Genomic DNA, 20,283 nt, shown 5'->3' on the forward strand with positions numbered 1-20,283 from the left:
GTTTGTTTGTTATTTTGGAATAAGGGGAAAATGTGAACACTTTAAAAAGTGGTTATAAAAAATAAGATTGTTACAGCCCATTCATGCTGGTGTAAACCTCTTCTGTTCAAGCATTGATTGCACTCACTGGCGAAACTTGCCGTCTCAAATTTCAGTTGTGCCCTGTGCGATACCAAAATCGGGCCTCTTGTTGGACTTCATAGTAGACCCGCCTCTTGCTGCACTGCTACTGTATTTGACTGGATTGTTAAATAAGTAACACTCTTGGGACATGTTGGGAAAGTAATTTCAAATGGTGCAGAATCTTCAGTTATTTGGTGAAGGAGTGTAATTTAAGAGCCAAGTTTGTTGCTCTTGCAATATCCTCTGACTTGCCTATTAGCCTCCATCTTCTACATTAGGGATGGGAAACCCGTGAACCACCAGATACTCTTGGACTACACTTCCCATCATCCTTGACCACTGGCCATGCTGGCTGAGGCTGATGGGAATTGGAGTCCAATAATATTTGGGGCAAGCACATGATCCCCATCCATGGATCAGGTGAAATAAACTGATGTTTGAGAATACATGCACTCAATCAAGAAAGAATTTTAACAAGTGAAAGCACCGAGGACTATTTTGAAATGCATGCAAATATTTCATTGTTTTGAAGTCTATGAAGCTCAAAGTAAAAATTCAGGGTGCCCCACAACTGGGCCAGGAGAAGGTGGTCAGGAGAAACCACGGAGCAGCATGCAAGGGAAGGAGAGGGCAGATAATTTCATCAGACATGCAGAAATGCTTGCACTGACAGAGCGATTTGCTTAGCGCTATGCTGAATTCCTCAGAATCAACAGCTAAGGATCTTTATACATCGATTCTGATTAGATAAATACACTTGAATTATGCAAGTAGTTTCAATGAACCATCATTTGCTGAATTGGGATGACTAAAGGAGGAATAGCATAACTTGCCTTAAGGACTGAAATTTTAGTGCAGTGATGGGGAATCTGCAGCCCTCCAGGTACTGCTAGAGTACAATTCCCTTAAGTCCCTGTTAGCATGGCCAGTTCTCAGGAATAATGGGAAGTAGTCCAGCAACACCTGGAGAGCACCAGGATACTCATCCTTGTTTTACCAGCTACACACGTGGCAAGATACTTGGGGACGCAACAACAGCCTTATAGATGTGTCTCTACATCTCTCTCTCTCCCCCCCTCTCATGTGTTGTTTTCTTCTATATTGCATGATTTTCTTGTGTTTACGATTTTGTGTCTGGAAAATCTCTTAAAATTAGGTATGTAAAAGAAGTGAATAATTCGAAGTGAGTAGGTAAATAAACAAAATTAGACAAAAGATGTTAAATGTTACTATCTAATTTACAGTATAGGAGCCAGATTCATTCTATATAAATGCCTTCTGATTCTGCCTATTTGGGGGGAAAGCCCTTTAAAAAAAAGACCATTTATCTTCAGATTCAATACATACATAGGTGAGTCATATTAAGTTATGTTCTGAAGGAAAATGGGAGCTGAGTAGAAGTGAAAAGAAAGCAGTTTCAGGTTATTTATTTAATAGATTTTTATTCCACTTTCTAAGAGAATCTCTCCACAAAGCAGCAAACACAGGATATTGTAACAATAAAAAAACCCAGTTTAGAACTCCCCCCCAAAACCCCAACTTTAAAATTAGCCAGCACACAAAAACAACAGTCTGCCTGGCACAGTCTTAAAAGGACAATATAAACCGAATAAAACTGTCTCACCGTGGAAGCAGCTGACTTAAAACTAGGGCCACTGACAGGTAGTGGCGGGATCAAGCATATTGCCATCGTGGGCTCAGAGCCAGACCCTTGAGCATTTTTAAAGAAGGCAGCTTACAGTCTCTTTAGAAAGAAAGTTATCAAGCAACATGTAAAAACACCATTGAAAGCTGTTGCTTTCTGAGATGCGAGCTTGCTTCTAATCTTTCACCTGTTTTTGCCTGATGAGTGATGATGGAGCTGATTGATATATACAGTGGTACCTCGGGTTAATAACTTAATTCATTCCGGAGGTCTGTTCTTCACCTGAAATTGTTCTTAACCTGAAGCACCACTTTAACTAATGGGGTCTCCTGCTGCTGCAGCGCCGCCGGAGCATGATTTCTGTTCTCATCCTGAAGCAAAGTTCTTAACCCGAGGTACTATTTGTGGGTTAGTGGAGTCTGTAACCTGAAGCATCTGTAACCTGAAGCGTATGTAACCAGAGGTACCACTGTACTAGAGATAATGTTAAATTTATACAAGCCCAAAACGGCTTCAAAATGGCCTTGTATGTCCTGATTTCAGTTACAAGCCATTTTCCAGTCTTCTTTGGTATTTCTATCACTTCACATTTTACCTCTAGATTCAAACCAGAAGTGGCTTGCTGGTTGGGACAGAGCTGCCTCGTGGCAGGTGGCTTCCGTACCAGGAAGAGGAGGTAACAGGTGGTGCAGAGGTCAGTCCAGTGCTCCTGTCAGTATGTTTGCTCCACAACAACTTCCCTGCTGCCTTTCCTTCCTGGTAAGCAATGCTTACCAGTAAATTATTTTTAAAACCATTTGCATCCCGTGCTATGGTTACAACAATATGCTTTAAAAAAATCTGTTGAAAATGTTGTAGTTGACCCAGACATAAACCTGAGACTTTTAGAAGTGTTAAAATTCTAGGTGCTTAAGAGTGCAGCTGTCGAAAGAAACAACATTTTTGGCAGGAAGTGTCTCTACAAAGGCAAATGTGCAGCACATTATCTTGAACAAAGCATTTACAAGAGTTGCTTGATCCAGTGTTTCAGGGCTGTGCCTTTAAAAGTTAAACAGAAAGGAAATTTCTACCAGTTGCAGTTTTTCGACAATGCTGGGGAATAACATACATAGTGAAATTCTCATTTTTATGCAACTCTTAAAGGTACAGGAAAACCCCTCTGGATCTAGATCTGGCAGCCCTAGCTGTTCTCACAGCCTCGATTAAGCACTGGAGTGCTATTCAAAGACAATTTGGATTAGGCCTAGGAAACAGGAATTAATGAGAAAATAGCAGATGGTATTGCAGTACCTCTTACTTCATCTATGCAACCTTGAGCAGTTTCTATACACGTGAAAGCTCAAGGGCCCCACCTGGTAACAGGATAATGATCCTAAATGTGCACTTATACTCCATTACTATGCACAGTGATTAGAAGCATCACTCCTTTTTATTTCCATGCACCTCTACATTTCTCCAGCATTTAACTGTGACAACATGACACTCTCTCCGCTTCTAAAACAAGGCACATGCTAGAGAAGAAGTAAAAAGACAACAGCAGGCAAATTATTTGTCACTCGAAAAGGTGCCAAGTGAGCTTAATAAAGGTGACATCATCCTCTTTTTGCCAATGACAATGGGCCTAACAAGAGTATATAATCAACAAACCACATAGCCAGACTAGCAGTGGCAGGTGCAATCCCCCTTTTTTCTAGAAGTAAGTCAACATTCGCTTCCAGCACAAAACTATTCCTTTTATTACAATGTTAAGCAGAAGTTGGCTTCCAGAAGGCACTGCAGCTGCTGCTGCCACTTCTGCAGATGCTTTCATTAATTTTATCAAGGACATACTGAAATAAGTGCTTATTCAGCACAATGGCTGCTTGGAAGCAGCTGGAGGCATGAAACAAACTATTTGGAAGGGGCTACAACTAAACCCAACATGTAGATTAAAAGAAATTAAAGGGTAAAAATTGAAATGTATTTAAGGATGTAACCCAAATCCAAGAAAAGCAAGAAAATTCAAGGTTACAGCAAAAATGTTTTCTGCCAGAAGAGTGCTCAGGGGTGGGAGTGGGCTTCCCTCTTTTTCTTGCTAAACCTAAACCTAGTTCATTATCATGCAAAAGAATACAGTCATTAAGTTCCGCATGCATTGAGATTGTTCTCAGACAATAGGGTCCAATAGTTATAAATGTGCAATCACCAGCTGAGATACAGAGCCTCCTCTTAAAACATTTGTTGCCTCCCCTGACCAATTATTGCCACACTTTTGTTTTTCGACATGTTGCAAAATTTTGAACATTTTCTCCAACTGTATCACTTCCAGAGAATATTTTGCAGGGCAAACTCTATACTGTTTGTAGAACACACACATTTTATTCATCCTTATTCAACTCCCCTGGATAAGAACTCTCTAACACTAATACAACATTGCTCAACACCAGGCCTGAATTTTTCACTCCCCAATAATACTCAGAGAATTCCACATGGCTAAATATCATAGGAAATTCAAGGGGGTTGGGGATTCGGTCTTGCCTCTTAATTTCCCTGTTTGGAGGCTTTTCTTCTGCCACTGCTACAAGAACCTTCAGGTTCAAGAACCTTCTATGTACCTGGGTGGAGCTGGAGCTGCCACCATGGCAAGATAACCTAATGCTCTCCTCTGCCTGCAGAGAACACACAGACACAACATCCTAACTTCCTCAAGCAATCAACATTGTGTGTGTGTGTGTGTGTTAGGATTTGTACTCTTGTGGGGGTAGCCAACTAACCTCCTGTCAGTGCAAGGATTTCCATTTGTACATTAGAACTTTCTCTCAATCCAGAAACCCAGAGAACAGATTTAGGGGGGGACACAAGGAGAAGCGGGGAAATTATATTGCTTAAGTACAATCCTTGCTGTGATGGAACAAAGTTAGTTGCATACTGCCCTTAGTCATTAAAGTCCTAACATAATTTTATCTTATCCTTACTATGTGCTCCATATAAAATACGAAAACAGATTTCCAGATTTCATTCTCTATTACTCCCTCTGTTTTGAAAAATCTAAGGGCCCAAAAATTATAATCCCAAAAAGCTACATAGCTTCAGCACTACCACTAAAATAGATGTATAATTCACATGGATTAGCTTCATAGAAAACACTACCATGCTAACTTGGAAGCCAACTTCAACATAGATGAATATTCTTGTTGGTCTTTCTTTATTTCAAGTATGTGAATGTGTATGTAGCAGGTTAAGATTTTGTTTCCTCTATGTTGCATTTACTGTACCCTGAGAACCTTTAGGTTCTATGGAATGAAGGGCAATCTGAAATTCCAATTTAAAAATAGTGTAAGCCTGTCTGATCTTTTTTGCATCTCTTATCTGGAAGCAGGTTAAGTGACTTTTCGCACTGCCATGTTTTATTGCTGCCAGAATCATCTCCACATTCACATTGACCAAAACACCAAAAAGTGCAATATAGGAGCCAGTTAACTGAGGAATCTCTGCCACATCCACTTTTGAGGATGCAGCTCCCTTACAGGCCTCAGCAAGCTGTGGTTTAGTGCTAAAAGCCACAGGGACTGCCATGATGCAAGCAAAACAATAAAACTATGGGTGCACTTGCAGACTTGTCTCACAAATTCATACTGCTAGATTCTGGTTCAGAAAAATATCCACCAGTTTAGTAGTAGTATTTTGATCCTGGATACAAATAACAATGGGGTATTAGTTTCCAGTTTTCTAGAACTGAATTCCTATTTTGTGACAAGGGGTTGTAATCTTAATAGCATTGCGCAGCTGACATAAAGGCTTCCATCAGTGGAACATGGACTCCCAACTCAACAATTCTATGAAGGGAAGCAATTTTAAATGATTTCCCCTCCTGCCGCACCTCCTTTAAATCTGCTCTGAAGGATCTCCCAACCCTTCAGAACAGATTTTGTCTACAGGGGGCAGGGGAAATGGCTAAAGATTGCTTCTCTCCCCATTATGCTGATGGACACCTTACAGTCAGCTGTGCGATACCACTGGATACAACCCAAATATTTTAGAAAGTATGCATTTCCACCTCCCTCCATTAGTTAATCCAGTGAAAACAGATTTGTGGCTTGAATTAGAATAAGGGTAGGTGAATATTGGAAAGTTCAAGATCCTACGCACACATGTTTGAGGTGTCTGTTCCTATTCCTATTGGCTCTGGTGATCTGTTAAACCTAAATACAGCTATCTATAGAATGGTGTAAAATGGCTACATGAGATCCAGTCTACAGTCTCTGGAGCTATCTTCCCATCCCTACCCCAGTTCATGTGATATTTGATGGATATATTAGCATTTGAGCATTATTTTTGATCTTTATTTTTAATAGTTCCTTCCTAGAACAGCTGCCTGGGATGCCAATCTCTTTTTCCTCAGTCTTTTGTAAATATTTGAAATAGCTATTCATTAACAGTTGCACATTTATTCAGCACTGTTGTTCTGCTTGTGAACTGGAATTAGCTTTTATTCTGCCCCCCTCCCCCCTCCCAGCTTTGGCTGAGCTGGAGAAAGCCTGCTGCTTAGGTTCAATCTGTCAAGATTCAAATTATGCTCCAGCTGAGACCTAATCAAAGGCGTCTGACCCGGTTTGCAAATAAACCAGAAACAAGAGTGGGTTTATTTATTTTTTTTCTCCTTTGGGGCACTTGGTCTGCAAATGAAAGCAAAGCAAAAACAGATTACAAATACAACTTAAATTAAAAGCAGCACAACTTGTACTTTTATACGAACTAAATCCCTCTTTGGGCAATGCTGGAGCACCCCACAAATGTGATATGGATCATAATCTTGTAAAGATCTGGTTTATACAAGACATATTGAAAATAAATACCTACACTTACTTTAACACAAGTGTATGCCATAAAAAGAAGCATAAACGTTCAGCAATCAAGCTTCATTGATACGTATATCAGTGTTTGCCAAATAAATGCATAAATGTAAAAACTCTCTAAAGGGCACATGAAACAGATTTTATGTTTATGCCACATTCATCACACATCACTTTACATTTTTATTTTTATAATCTGATTGTGAAATTTATCTTTCATGCAGATTTTATATCTAATCAATTTTACAAATTTAACTCCCCCCTTAAAACAGTTACAGGTAGATATTCCCTTAACCAACAGTACTATTGACACTTATTATTATTATTATTATTATTATTATTATTATTATTTACTTATACCTCATCCATCTGGCTGGATTTAAATCCTGATTATCCTGCAACATCCATCACTATCCATTTCTACACTTTTCTGAATATGAAATAGCTTTAGAATTGGTGCAAAAAAGTAGAAATGCCCAATATTATGTGGAAGCTAAGCCATACATTATTACTGCCTCTAGGGTTGACAAGTTCCAGGCCCTCAAATACTGGCAATGACTACAAAAGATCAGTTGTACCAATTATGCAAATCAGCTGTGCCAAATTAGCATACCCAGTGTGTACAGGTGCTTTGTCTCTGCTCGACCAGAACACCAGAGGCAATGAGAGACAGGGCAATTGCTTTCCATCACAGGAGAGAAGAGCTGATCATCTCCTCCTGCCATGGGTATTCTTCAAAGAAAAAACACATACCAGAGCTGTGTCTTAGTGTTACTGCTTCTCCAAGCTACTCTTAACAGCACAGGATGTGTGCTTGTGTGTGTGTGGCAACAAAGTTAATTTTCTTATCGGTCTTGAACTCTTCTATAACTAGATACATAAGAATTAAACATAAAAGTAGCTTGTCCAGTTAAGCAAAGGCTAGACTGTAAGGGATTGGAGGATGCCTGTATAGTATCCTCATAACAACATTTCTGTACTTGCAATTGTATCTGTCACCTAAAAATATGCAATTATTCTTTCTCATTCAAATTACATGTTACAAATTGGTCTAGAATCCAAGGTTCCATTGAGCCAGCTGAAATCACAGCTAATCACAGAAGCTACAGTGCTTACATTTTTGAATGCCATGCTGTCCCCACTGTTATCCATACACAGCTAACATAGTGTTTATACCATACATGCTGTGCATGGAACAGTCTGTTTAGAAACTGCAGATAATGCAAAACGCAGCAGCAATAATGTTAACTATGACTGGTGTATGGAACATATTATGCTGGTCTTGGGACAGCTGAGTGGCAGCTGGTCAATTTCTGAGCACAATTCAAAGTGGGGGTTTTTAAATCCCCCCAAAACCTGAAGGACCACCTTCTCCCAACATTAATACAGAGGTGGGGGACCTTTTTCGGCTGTGGGCAACCTTTAGGGATGACAGAAAAAGTTGGTGTAGTTCCTACTCGTATCCACTTCTCTGTCCTCTATCCAGGTCAGCTAGGCAAACACCCTGAGGAAAGAAGTGAAGAAAGGCCTGCAGGGACTGCGGCTGAGGAGAAGGTGCAGCCTATGGACCATCACAAGGGCCAAATAATGAAGTATGGATGGCCACATTTGGCCAACAGGCCTGAAGTCTCCCACCCCTGAAAAGAGCTTTATTTTTTGTCTCCATACTGACTTGAGAAACCACCTTACTTGCCTGGCATCATCGTCATCATTATATTTATTTATTTATTATTTATTTCCACCCCGTCCATCTGGCTGGGTTTCCCAAGTGTATGCCAGGTGAAAACTTATTTATTTGCTTGGGCCTTTTAATGACTGTGGTTTTTAATGCTGGACTTCAATCCATCTGCTGCTTTTCGGGGGGTGGAACCTGCCTGATTACGTTGTACTTTTGTTTTATTTTGTAAATTGGTCTGAGACTCATGGCTGGAAAGCAGCTAATAAACACTTTCAATAAATAAGAGTCCAGATACAAATGATGAATGCCAACTGTATTTAAGTCAATGGGAGTGATCTTTGACTCAAACAGCATCTTGGGACCTGGGTCCTGCATTGCAGTGGGTTGAACTAGATGGCCCATGGGATCCCTTCCAACTCTACAATTCTGTGATTCTATACAGTGGTGCCTCGCAAGACGAAAAGAATCCGTTCCGTGAGTCTCTTTGTCTAGCGGTTTTTTCGTCTTGCGAAGCAAGCCCATTAGCGGATTAGCGCTATTAGCGGTTTAGCGGCTATTAGCGGCTATTAAAGGCTTAAGGGATTAGCGGATTAGCTGCTAAAAGGCTATTAGCAGCTTAGTGCCTTAGAAAAAGGGGGTGGGGAGCGGGGAAAAACCCCCAGGAATCGCAAGACATTTTCGTCTTGCGAAGCAAGCCCATAGAGAAATTCGTCCTGCGAAGCACCTCCAAAACGGAAAACCCTTTCGTCTAGCGGGTTTTCCGTCTTGTGAGGCATTCGTCTTGCGGGGCACCACTGTATATGCAGTAGTTGCAGCTCAATTGGACTACTGTAACATACTTTGTGTGGAACTGCCCTGGAAAACCATTTGGAAACTTCAATTGGTACTGCGAAAAACCTGACTGAGCCAAAGTGTTGGGATCGTGTGCCTCCATTATTGTATGAGCTGCACTGACTTCCAGTCCATTTATGGGTGTAATTCATGGTGCTGGTTATTACCATTCCCCTTTCCATCCTATGCTGCCTGGTAACTTAGATAAAACTCAAGTATTCATGGGGTGAAATCAAACCCACACGAAAACATGCTGTTATTTTTCAAGGGGAAAAGAAGAATTTCCAGCTCTCCACAAGAAAGCCTGCTGAGAAGGGAGCATACTGAAAGCAAGCCAACATTAATCTGTCTAAAAAAGGTTTCAGCCACAAACTAAGGTGCCTTCTCAACCCTGTGCCTAAGACTTGCCTTCAGACTATGAAGAGCAAGCAGAAATATCATTTAACAAACAAGCCACTCGCTTACGCAACATTTCTCTGTTGTCTACCATACTGTAAATCCATGGAAACCATCCTATATACAGACATTTACCACAACACAAACAGAAATATTACACAAAATCCAGAAGCAATGTTCAGCCTCTGAGCTGTGCTTCTGGGAAGGTTTTATAAAGTTTAGCTGGTGAGTAATACTTTTTTTAAAAAAATGTGATTTTGAAGGTGGTCAATGTTACATAGCATCAAGTAATTTCCCCCCTTTTACTCATCAAACATACTTATGTAGCAATGTATCTTAAAGTTCTTGCCATTTGAAACACAGGTTAATATAAACAAAGTGGTGAAACACTGTCGCCATTGTCAAGAAAACAACAACCCCTACCCTTAATTACATAATTTACGTACTCCAGATCTCTCATCAAAATCAAACTTTCCATGAAGATTTTTGGCTCAATTTCTTAGAACTCAACGCCCAACCAAAATGAACCTTAAGTATAATGGGCCTTTACAGATTGCTTTTTGTGGCAGGGAATTCAGTTTCACATGTACTGATGTAATATCTAAAGACGTGGCACCATATGGGCAAGGCCTCTCATATCAGTCGTCCTCACCTGAATGTGGCCTTCTCACCTGTAGCCCCACCCAGAGAATGTCAAACCTATAAATGTCACAGCTGATGAAACAACAGCTCTCATGCTTCTGCTGTAATCTATAAAGAGTGCCAGAGTAGATTTGATCTTCTTCATCCCTTATTTCCTCTTCCTCTTCTATCTTTTTGTTATCCATGCCTCTCCCTAGCTTTCCTTCATTGTCCCTTCATACTGCCACATTTCCTTGTTCCATCTCAATAAAAGGCCACAGGGAATAGCAACATTTTCAATACAAAACAAATCCTCATCCCAGGTTGAGAAAATGGTGAATGACACAAGGTTCACATAATGAGAAATCTCCACAGTTCTTGTGCAACAATTTACCAGTTATGCCACACTAGCATCATTAATTCATAACAGTACCATCAGCTTCATCAAGATTTTGCAGAGGCTTTAGAATCAGAGCTATTATTTGGTAGCAGGATGGATTATGGTGGTCACTTCTGAAAGACAATGGTTCTCATTTAGCCTATCAAACAGATGAAATTTCTCAGAGGCAGAGCTACTGCATTTAAAAGGTAAAGCTAACATAGCTTTACTAGTGTCTGGGCATAACTGTAACCAATTGCAAACCAGATCCAACAGAGAGGAGGGTGTTCAATACAAGTTAGAGTCAGTTTTGGCCTTACTGCTCTTGCAGTGCTAATAACCCAATTAATAATCCAACTGTTGAAAGAAAAATAAAAGCAAATCACGTAAACTCCTTAAGAATCGTGGGATGGGGATTAAAATCACAGTTTCCTAAATAATAACACTTCATGCAATGCACCTGTACCTGCTTTCAATTTCCCATAGAACACTTTAGTCTGAAGGGTTATAAATGAATAATACCAGGGATAATCCTTGCTGTAATCACAAAAGGCACATTTTCCTATGGACAAATATTATTTAGAACAGTCACTTGCTCTAAGACGGCACTCCAAGGTTGCCAGAACACATTTCAATTATTTATTTAGAGTGTTTTCAGCTATAAAATAAGTACCATTTGAAAGTATGCAGGCAAAAGGTGAATTCCACCCTACCTTTCCAACATACTCTTGCATCTGGTGTTTTAAAACACACTAGCATTTGAGCAACCCTAGGAAAGCTAGTATTTCTCATGTGTTTTCACACCGCAAAGCCACTAAAGAGTACCACACACAAAACTGCCATTATGAACAAGCTTGCCTGTGGCTGTTATCATTTGCTGAGTCTTGTAGAGATCTTCTCCAGGCCATCAATAATCACACGAGCATATTCTGGCCTATGCTCACAGTTAATAGAATTTATTTAATGTCACAATCTAAGGTAGCCTTATTGGTTTATAGTATAGCCTCTGTTAAAAACATAGCTTAATATGCTTGTTTTTGTGTTGCACAGTAGTATTCATGGCTACCTAAATTAATAATAGTCCGAAGTCTGCAAATACATTTGTTTTTCCTGAAGAGCCATTAGGAAGCATTACATGGGATAATGAAAAAGAACAAACCCTAATTCTTCATGCTGTCCTGTGGAGCTTTAAGAAACCAACAGACTGGTATCAAAATATTTATCTTGGCATTAAGTGTTTCTACATTAGCAGAGTCAGCAGCCAAGTCCTGAACATTTTTAATATACAAAAGGGAGCAACAAAGCAAATTTTAAGTTAACCATCTTGAGAAGGCATTCCTGTTCAATCTGGTATATCAGAACTTTTGGGGCCAAAAGTATGAGAAAGGGTTGGAAAAGATAATAGAATAAAATAAGCTACCCAAGTTATCTTAAACCAAGACCTCACATAAGGTAGGGTTATTTAGTGAGTACATTTTTCAGCCTTCTGCACAAATAACTTCAGAGAATATTACAATAATAGAATCAATTAATAAATAAATTACTTGCTGGGCAGAGCAGTGGTCATCCAATTATCAAGTGGCTATCAAGTGTGTCACTCAGGTCTTGAGTGTATAATGAAAGCAGAACTCCATTTATTAAATAAGGCACTAAATGATCTTCAGCAAACACTACAGTAAAAAAATATTTTGGTTTTAATCAAAAGCAAATACTTGCACTGCCAAGTACAAACAGGCTCCCTCTTTGTTGACCTTCCTTCCATTATGCCGAACAACATGTCACTTAAAGCCTTAAGGGACTTCAACAAAAGACAGTGAAACAATGCCATGATATATAAATTGTTTAATGCTACGCCAGTTAAGAAAAAGGAAAAAAAGTCAAAGCAAAAAGAGCCCAACGTTTCTGTATGTCAAAAAAGAAACCCAAAACAAACTTTAAACAATGGTAAAGAATAAGACGGCAGTATTTCAAAGCAAGAGGATAAAGGGTTAGATATACCAAACCTTACATTGTCATCAGGAAGTTATTAGTAGGAAAAGCTCTATGGGAATGAAAATCAAAACTTTGTAGTTTTCTTTTCTGGTGAAGCAAGTAGCAAAGCCCACACAGAAAAGGGCATGTGATTGAGATCAATAATTGGACCTTTGGCTACTTAAAACAAACCAGACATAGACATAGAATCATAGAGCTGGAAGGAACCCTAAGGATCATCTAGTCCAACCCCCTGAAATGCAGGAATATGCAGTTGTCCCTTATGGGGCTTGAACCTGCAACCTTGAAGTTATCAGAACCAGGCTCTAACCAATGGAGCAACCCAAGTATCTAAGAACATCACCTGATGATGCATTTGCTTTACTAATGAATCTACAACACACTCATACACACGCTGACTCAGGAGCCCCATTATGTTTGACGCAGCTTACTACCAGGAAATATGACTACAGATCTGTAAGACTGCACTTTTTAAGTGTCCACAGTATTTTTCCAAGGCAAGAGGATGGGGAGAGAACCAGAATGCCCCCCAAGACCTCCTAATAGTCCTACCAGCTGCCACAGCTAATGCATTCAGATAAATTCTGGATATGTTTATCTAGCAGACACATGGGGGGGGATTGACAGCAGAATGATACAGTAATGCACATTACCATTCCAGTTTTCATTTCAGCTAGAAAACTACAAGAGTTGCCACTCAATAACTAGGCAGCTTAGAACCAGACAACAAAGTGTTAAGAGAGCCTACAGTCAACAGCATAACGAGATTTGAATTTTAACTTCCTTATGCAACTTCTGTTGAATTGTTTATTTATTAAATTTCTATACCGCCCTTCATCCAAGGATCACAGGTTAGTTCACAATATAATAATTAACAATGTGACAACATGCTTTACTGGTATAAAAAAGGCTAAACAGTTTCAGATTCCTTCAATAAAAGCCACTTGTTACAGACATGTTACACTTGTGGCTTATATGGAGCAATTCCCATAAATTTGCCTAATGCTGATCATCTTGCAGTACTATGGGCTGTCTTTTTTGTGTGATTTTGGTATGTTTAGCACAGACTTCCCAACCCTGATGTTGCTAGATCACAAGTTTCATTATCTCTAACCACTGGCCATGTCTGTTGGGGATGATGGGATTTCGTAGCAAACACTACTATATACACACTGATATAAATTTGATAGATCAAACCAGACTGAAGTTTTAGAAAACAAAAGAAAACAAACAAACAAACAAACAGCCTACCTTGAAAGGATTGTTTGGCTCTGTTTACCAGTTCTTCAATAGGATAACTTGCAAGATCTCCTCTGGCATGCTTAGTTTTGCAGTAGGTACATGCATTCAAACACCTAGGGAGGAAGTAGAAAGCATTACTTTATAAATCAGTTCTCCCTAACCCCACAATATATTGTTAAATGCAGTTGTTTAAGCTTCAGCAGCACTGCCAGACTGCCTTCTGCTGGCAGTGGTAAAGTCTAAAAGAAGTACTTGAAGAAATACAGAGAGTCTAAAAGAAGTATCTGGAGAAAAATTAGGTGAGCAGGTACCACAACTTTTAAAAATGCACAGCTGAAAAGTCTGCTAGATGAGAACAAAAATAATTCGCAACAGATCTTGCTGTTCATTGTACTGAAAATGAACCCATCTCCCCAGTAAGCCATTCTAAAATTTCATTTTCCCCACCCCAGTGAATGGATTTTAATCTGGTTAATAGAAGGCTATTAAAAGTTAAGATGCTCAGTGCTGGTAAGCTTCTTGTTTTAACTCAGGCCAACAGCTGAATAGCAAAGGATATACTTCTCTTGCAGTTTTTTCACTTAAATTCTTTCCTTATACTCCAGTTCCATAAACTTCCATAAATATTATACAAAGCAGAAAACCTACATCAAGAAGGGAAAATAATGTCCATTCCTGTTTGTAGGGATAGTAAACCTGCTAAAAAGATAATTCGGTAAAGGTACCTGGAGTTAGAAATGGTAAATACGAGGCGTGAACAAGATTATGAAGTTGCATGAATTAAGACAAAAAGATACATAAAACCACAACAGAAAGTAAAATAATGGTTGATTCACAATACAGCGAAGATTACACAGCACCATATTTTCTAGCACCACTTTCCTTTCAACTTTTAAACTGAACTGAATCTGAAGTGATGTGCCTCACAGTTGGAAATCAGAACAACTATGACAGAACAGGGAAAAAGACTTCCCCAAAGTATGGCTCTCATCTGGAGAAGAGAATGAAAACAGACAGTCATAGAGACATTAAAAAAGATAAAGTGCTTTTTGGAGAAGGGTAATCAAAGAGCTCAAATTTTATAAGCCAATTACAGCCCTCAGAGTGCATTTAGATGCCCACTTTATCCATCTCTGCTTGTAGAAACCAATGGTACGCAACAGATAAGAAATTGGTTCATTTCTAATCCAACTGGAAGTAATATGCAATTACACAACTGAATTTGTGTCAGGGCCTGGGGCCTAATACTTCACTTACTGCCGCAGGCTTACACAAGTCATGCGATATACAGCACCCCAGAGTAATGCTGTATTCCTGATATAGCAGTGCAACTAATGCATCACTGCTGACTCAAAGAGAAAAGCCATCCATCAAGGGTCTCTGGAAGATTGCACCCTCTCCCTCCTAGGTAGACTGTCACAGCAAGGGGAAGTCTAGCTTAGCTAAAGTCATCAGCTTGAGAATGAACAGCTTGAGGGAGCAAGTTCATCTCTCTTTGCTGGAAAGAACTCTGCTCTGACTGGGGCCCAAGAAACACCAGCAAAAGAAGATGCATTTGGCTCCCACTGGATGCAAGTATCTTTAACGTTTTGTTCCGACATTATCCAACTGATGATTTCCATTCCCTTCACTCACCTTCTATAATGGCTCATATTTTTTAGATCATAAGCCTGAGGTCAGGGCTTATTGTTTCAATTTATGTATAGCGCTTATTAAACACAGACACTAACTAAACTAAGACACGGGTGGTGCTGTGGGTTAAACCACTGAGCCTAGGACTTGCCGATCAGAAGGTCGGTGGTTCGAATCCCTGAGACGGGGTGAGCTCCCGTTGCTCAGTCCCTGCTCCTGCCAACCTAGCAGTTCGAAAGCACGTCAAGGTGCAAGTAGATAAATAGGTACCGCTCTGGCGGGAAGGTAAAAGGCGTTTCCGTGTGCTGCTCTGGTTCCCCAGAAGTGGCTTTGTCATGCTGGCCACATGACCCGGAAGTTGTACGCCAGCTCCCTCGGCCAATAAAGCGAAATGAGCGCCGCAACCCAAGAGTCGGCCACAACTGGACCTAATGGTCAGGGGTCCCTTTACCTTTACCTAAACACTAATACCAATCCTTAGGCTTGTCTTCTTCATGGACTCATCCTTACTTTACAAGATTTTCCTTCTTAGCATTCACTAAGCCCAACAATGATTAATGCAAAGAACCTCTGGTAGACTGAGGAGACCATAGCTCAGCCTGCTTCCTGGGGTAAAAAGGCAAGAGTTTATTGCAAGCTTTGTGCTTCTCATCTTTCAAGTTGTAGCATTCAATGGCACATTCTCCTACATCTCTAGCCTTTGCTATCTTTTGCCTCAGACAGGAAGGGCAGTAAGTATGAGGAGGAATCCCAGAAAAAAAGGGAAGGGCTGCCTTATGCATAGTCAGATCATGGACCTATCAAGTTCAGTGCTGACTAGAAGCAGCTCTCCAGTGTTTCAAAAAGTTTTTGTCTTTTCTAGTCCTAGCTGGAGATGCCATAGATTGAAGCTGGAACTTTCCGTATGCAGAGCATGCACTCCATTATGGCAGGTTCAGAGGTGGCAAACACTATGAAGAGTAGATTAACAATTATGCTAAGGAAACATCTCATGGTAGTTCTCTGGATATCAGTTCTACTTGGATAAGAAAAACACTAGTCACTCGTGCATATGTCTGCACATGAACCGTGTAAGTAAAATATATATTTCACATATAATGTTAACAAGCTGCTGATAGTTTTATTGTGGCTTATTGAGGTTGCCATTTTTTGTTTTTAGTACCAGGAAGCTTTTTCTTACCATAGTTTTGTAATATCAAGGGATGGTATGTTGATATTATTGTATAAGGCTGAATCTATGTATTTTAAATTGTTTTGTTTTGTTTTGTTTTGTTGTTTGTTTGTTTGTTTGTTTGTTTGTTTTTGGTAGGTTGCCATCAGGAATCAGCTTAAGAACAGTGCTCGAAATCAGGCAGGAGACAGGCACATTTTGTGACTGGGAATTGTCTGAGAAGTCTTGGTGCCACGGATGGCAACTGAGATTCTAGATTAAAATTGCTGCTGCTGGCACAAGGGGCGCAGGAGGATAAATGCCTCCCTGCCCAACTCCAAAGTAAGATCGTTAGCTGCTGCCTTCCATGCTGTTTTGCCTTGTTTCACCTCCCCAAAATGCTAGCCCGCTGCCTTCCATGTTCCACTTTGCCTCCCCTCCCTACCCCAAACAGGTAAGTTCAAATCTAGCACAATACTTTACATTACATATCTATTTCACACACATACACCAGTATATATAAATATTAAATATTCAAGTGACCTATGGTTTTAGCCACAATTGCAGGGGCTGAGTCCCATTTATGCTTGTGGTGTCCAATTAAAAATGTGATATTAACAATGTTTCACTGATGTGAATTGTGTATTAGTTCATGCATTTCGGAAAAATAAATAGTAAGTGCTGCTGAACTGGGGGGAAATAGCGACTAGTCATTCTGTTTTTGCGCCCGTAACCTAGGTTCCAGGATTCATGTGGCGAATAGCTTTCTATCCCAGTTTCTAACACTACTTAAGAAGTGCACAAATCTAATAATTTTGTAAAGTTTTAATATAGCAAGCAGGTGGATTAAAGAAAAACAAAACATAATTAAAGTAAGTAAAGAAATACAAGGTTTTGGAAGATGACAGGATACACGAATGTCTCTCAGGAGCTTGAGTCCCTGCTACAGAAGCTGATGAGAGAAGAGAATGAAGGCATTTATTGCAAACATATAAAAAAGAAAGGTGGTGATGAAGGCTGTCTTTATGCAGAACAGATGGACTAATTGACATTTCAAAAGCAAACTTCAGCTCAGACCAATGGGGAAAAACTAAAGACCACACAGATGTGATACTATCAGCAATCCTCTCAAGACAGCAATCTGGGAACTGCAACTGTTACTCAGAAGCAAAAATATGGCAAAAGGGACCGCTTTGGCTGCCTAAAACAAACGGCTGATGCAATTTCTATTTTGTGGCTCAAAATTATTATTGACAAGTAGTACAACTGTGAAGTAGCATAGCGCAGAGGACTGGACATTGACCAGAGGGACTAAAGCCCCAACTCATTAGCATACTTCAAATTTGTACCTCTGGTTCATTGTCCTGTGTGTAAAGAATAAATTTTTATGATAACTTGGATGTTGTGATGACAACGTATCTTAGAGAGACGGAGCTGGCTGATAAAGAAAGAATGATATGTTTGTATTTAAAGAGAATTATGTATCTTAGAAGTATTACTTTGTTTAGGGCTCAAGCTACACAATGTGATATAAAAGATGCTTTACAATTCATAAAAGCACCAAACATTCCTTAAAAGCTCCAAGTGACATTTATGATGAAGACACTTGACCTTATTCTAAGACATCAGCAGCTGGTTCCAGAGTGGAGCAACCCTTGAAAATATAGCATTCTTTTAAATAAGAACAAATCTGAGGGTATTTAGACTCTCCAAATTAATTTTTTGTGACTTGGGAGATTTACTGCAATAGCCCAGGTCTAATTAAGGCTGTGCCAGGACCCAAGAGCAGGGACAGCCTTATGCAATAAAACATGCTAGGTAATGTCAACAGGCAGATATGTTGGCATAAGTGCTTAGAATTGCTGTGTATAAATTATCAAGGTTTAAATCCATTATCATTTTCAAATTCAATCATCATGCTTATGAAAGTGCACTAAGGGAGTCTGCACAATCTACATGGGGGTGGGCAGGGAGACACAGAGACAAAACCCAGCCTAGGTTAAAAAGCACTTTTAATTATTTTACTGCTATGGCAATACCCACTGAACACACCATAAAGTATCTGCCCCCACTCTCAATATTTACACAGAGCAGAAGGTTCTTTAGTTATAAAAGGTTTTCCATCGGTAGCGATCTGGGAAAGGACAGTTCTCTTACTCTCCCAGGTACCTTTACTGTCTTGTTGACTCCTCCTTAAAATAATGCCTAATACTTTTCTGATAGTACTTGAACAAGCACCAGGCAGCATGTACAAGATGGAACATTTTTTTAAAAACAAAAATCACCCACAGAAGAATTCGTAACATTACTGAAATTTTTAATTCCAAAGCTAAAGGAATTTTGATGTTAAGAAATGATTTCAAAAACAAGAAAATGCTGCAGTTCGGGCAATGCATAGATGCGCTACGGCAAACAAACCTGTTGGATAGGAAATTTCTGCAAGTTGTAAGCTGTTCTCTTGGTAGCTGGTTACTTCACTGGTGGAGCTTACGTCACATTATGGACCAGCAGAGAACAGTGGAGTAGATTTAGAATCATGCCCCTCCTCTTTTGTTTGTGTCCTACTATTTTATAGAAAGTTGACTTGGAAGTTCAAGACATTATGGCTTTTGCAGGTTAAGTAACAAATTAAGTAAGGAAATAATGCACTCCTAGAAATCATATCCTGGTGTGGCTATACCTAAAGCTGGAGTATATTGTTTACATTACTCTCTCCACCTCAATTCCATTACTGCCCCCTTTTCCTCCAATCTATTGGAATGATGGAAATCACAGGATTCCCTTACAGTCCTTACTGTACCTATTTTTGTAGAAAGTCAATCTGCATCAGCTCAGCATAACTGGATTATAACATGGAGGAATAGTTTTAGCAGTTATTTATAAAACAAGAATGGCTATCCCCACCACACTCCTGTGGAGTGAGTAATGCACTTAGCAAACCAAGAAGTCCTCTAAGATTAACAACCCCTAAACCAGCCATATAGAAAACTCAGCTGAAAAGTGGGCCGCTGCCTATGATAAGAGCTATTGTTTTCACTTCCTCAATGGCTTTTGGGACATAGTCTTTCAGAGTGGTTAAATCACACAGGAAACATTAGGCTTCAGTTAATTCTGAAACATATAACAGGTTCTTTGGATAAAAGGTATTGTTTTAGTACTGGTCAAAACATCCGGAAGAAAGGGGTTAAGAGTTCTATGTGAGTGGGGCATGTTAGCAAGCTTAATTTAGCCAGACAGAGATAGCTATCAGACTTGCTTCAAAAAAGAAAAGAAAGTGTGTCAGTAGTCTCTGTGGGAACACAGCTTCTGAATTGTGTAGAATAATAGCAAAAACACCGTAAGCCATCAAAAAATGCAACACCATGTCTTTGAAAATAAGCTTCCTACAGTGACACTTAGGCAAGATTTTTCTCTTCACATTTCTGCTACAATTTGCACTAGGATCTCAAATAGTATGAAATTGTACCAGGAGCTGGTACTCAAAGCATGTTCCAATGCTACTAATGTTGCCAGCACCTTGTTTTCTCAAAAGATGATCTAAATTACTAGCAACCAGTAACTGCCATAAAAATTTGAAGCCAGCTTAGCAGGAGAATGCTACTGATGTGGATTCAATAAACAGGCTTCTATGGGAAGAATTTTGCTTCTATTAAATAAGAAAGAGGAAAATGCACAGCTACAGTAACACATCTAGCTGCCCCAAATTATGCTTACAGCTAATAAAAAGGTTTAATATCTTAAGTCCATTGCTCTCTTGAAAGT

The 20,283-nt window shown here is 39.6% G+C and overlaps 1 protein-coding gene across 4 annotated transcripts in view; it reads right to left on the reverse strand.

Moving 5' to 3' along the window:
• Window positions 1-20,283, reverse strand: part of CDKAL1 (CDKAL1 threonylcarbamoyladenosine tRNA methylthiotransferase) — a 223,303-nt gene that overhangs the window by 105,268 nt on the left and 97,752 nt on the right. For all 4 annotated transcript variants that reach the window (XM_083449185.1, XM_083449184.1, XM_083449186.1 and 1 more), the window contains one exon: window positions 13,749-13,852. In XM_083449185.1, coding sequence (XP_083305311.1) covers window positions 13,749-13,852 — 104 coding nt within the window. The remainder of the gene's footprint in view (window positions 1-13,748; window positions 13,853-20,283) is intronic.

Source organism: Podarcis tiliguerta (genome assembly GCF_965153285.1).
Source record: "Podarcis tiliguerta genome assembly, chromosome: 7".
Lineage (NCBI taxonomy): Eukaryota > Metazoa > Chordata > Lepidosauria > Squamata > Lacertidae > Podarcis > Podarcis tiliguerta.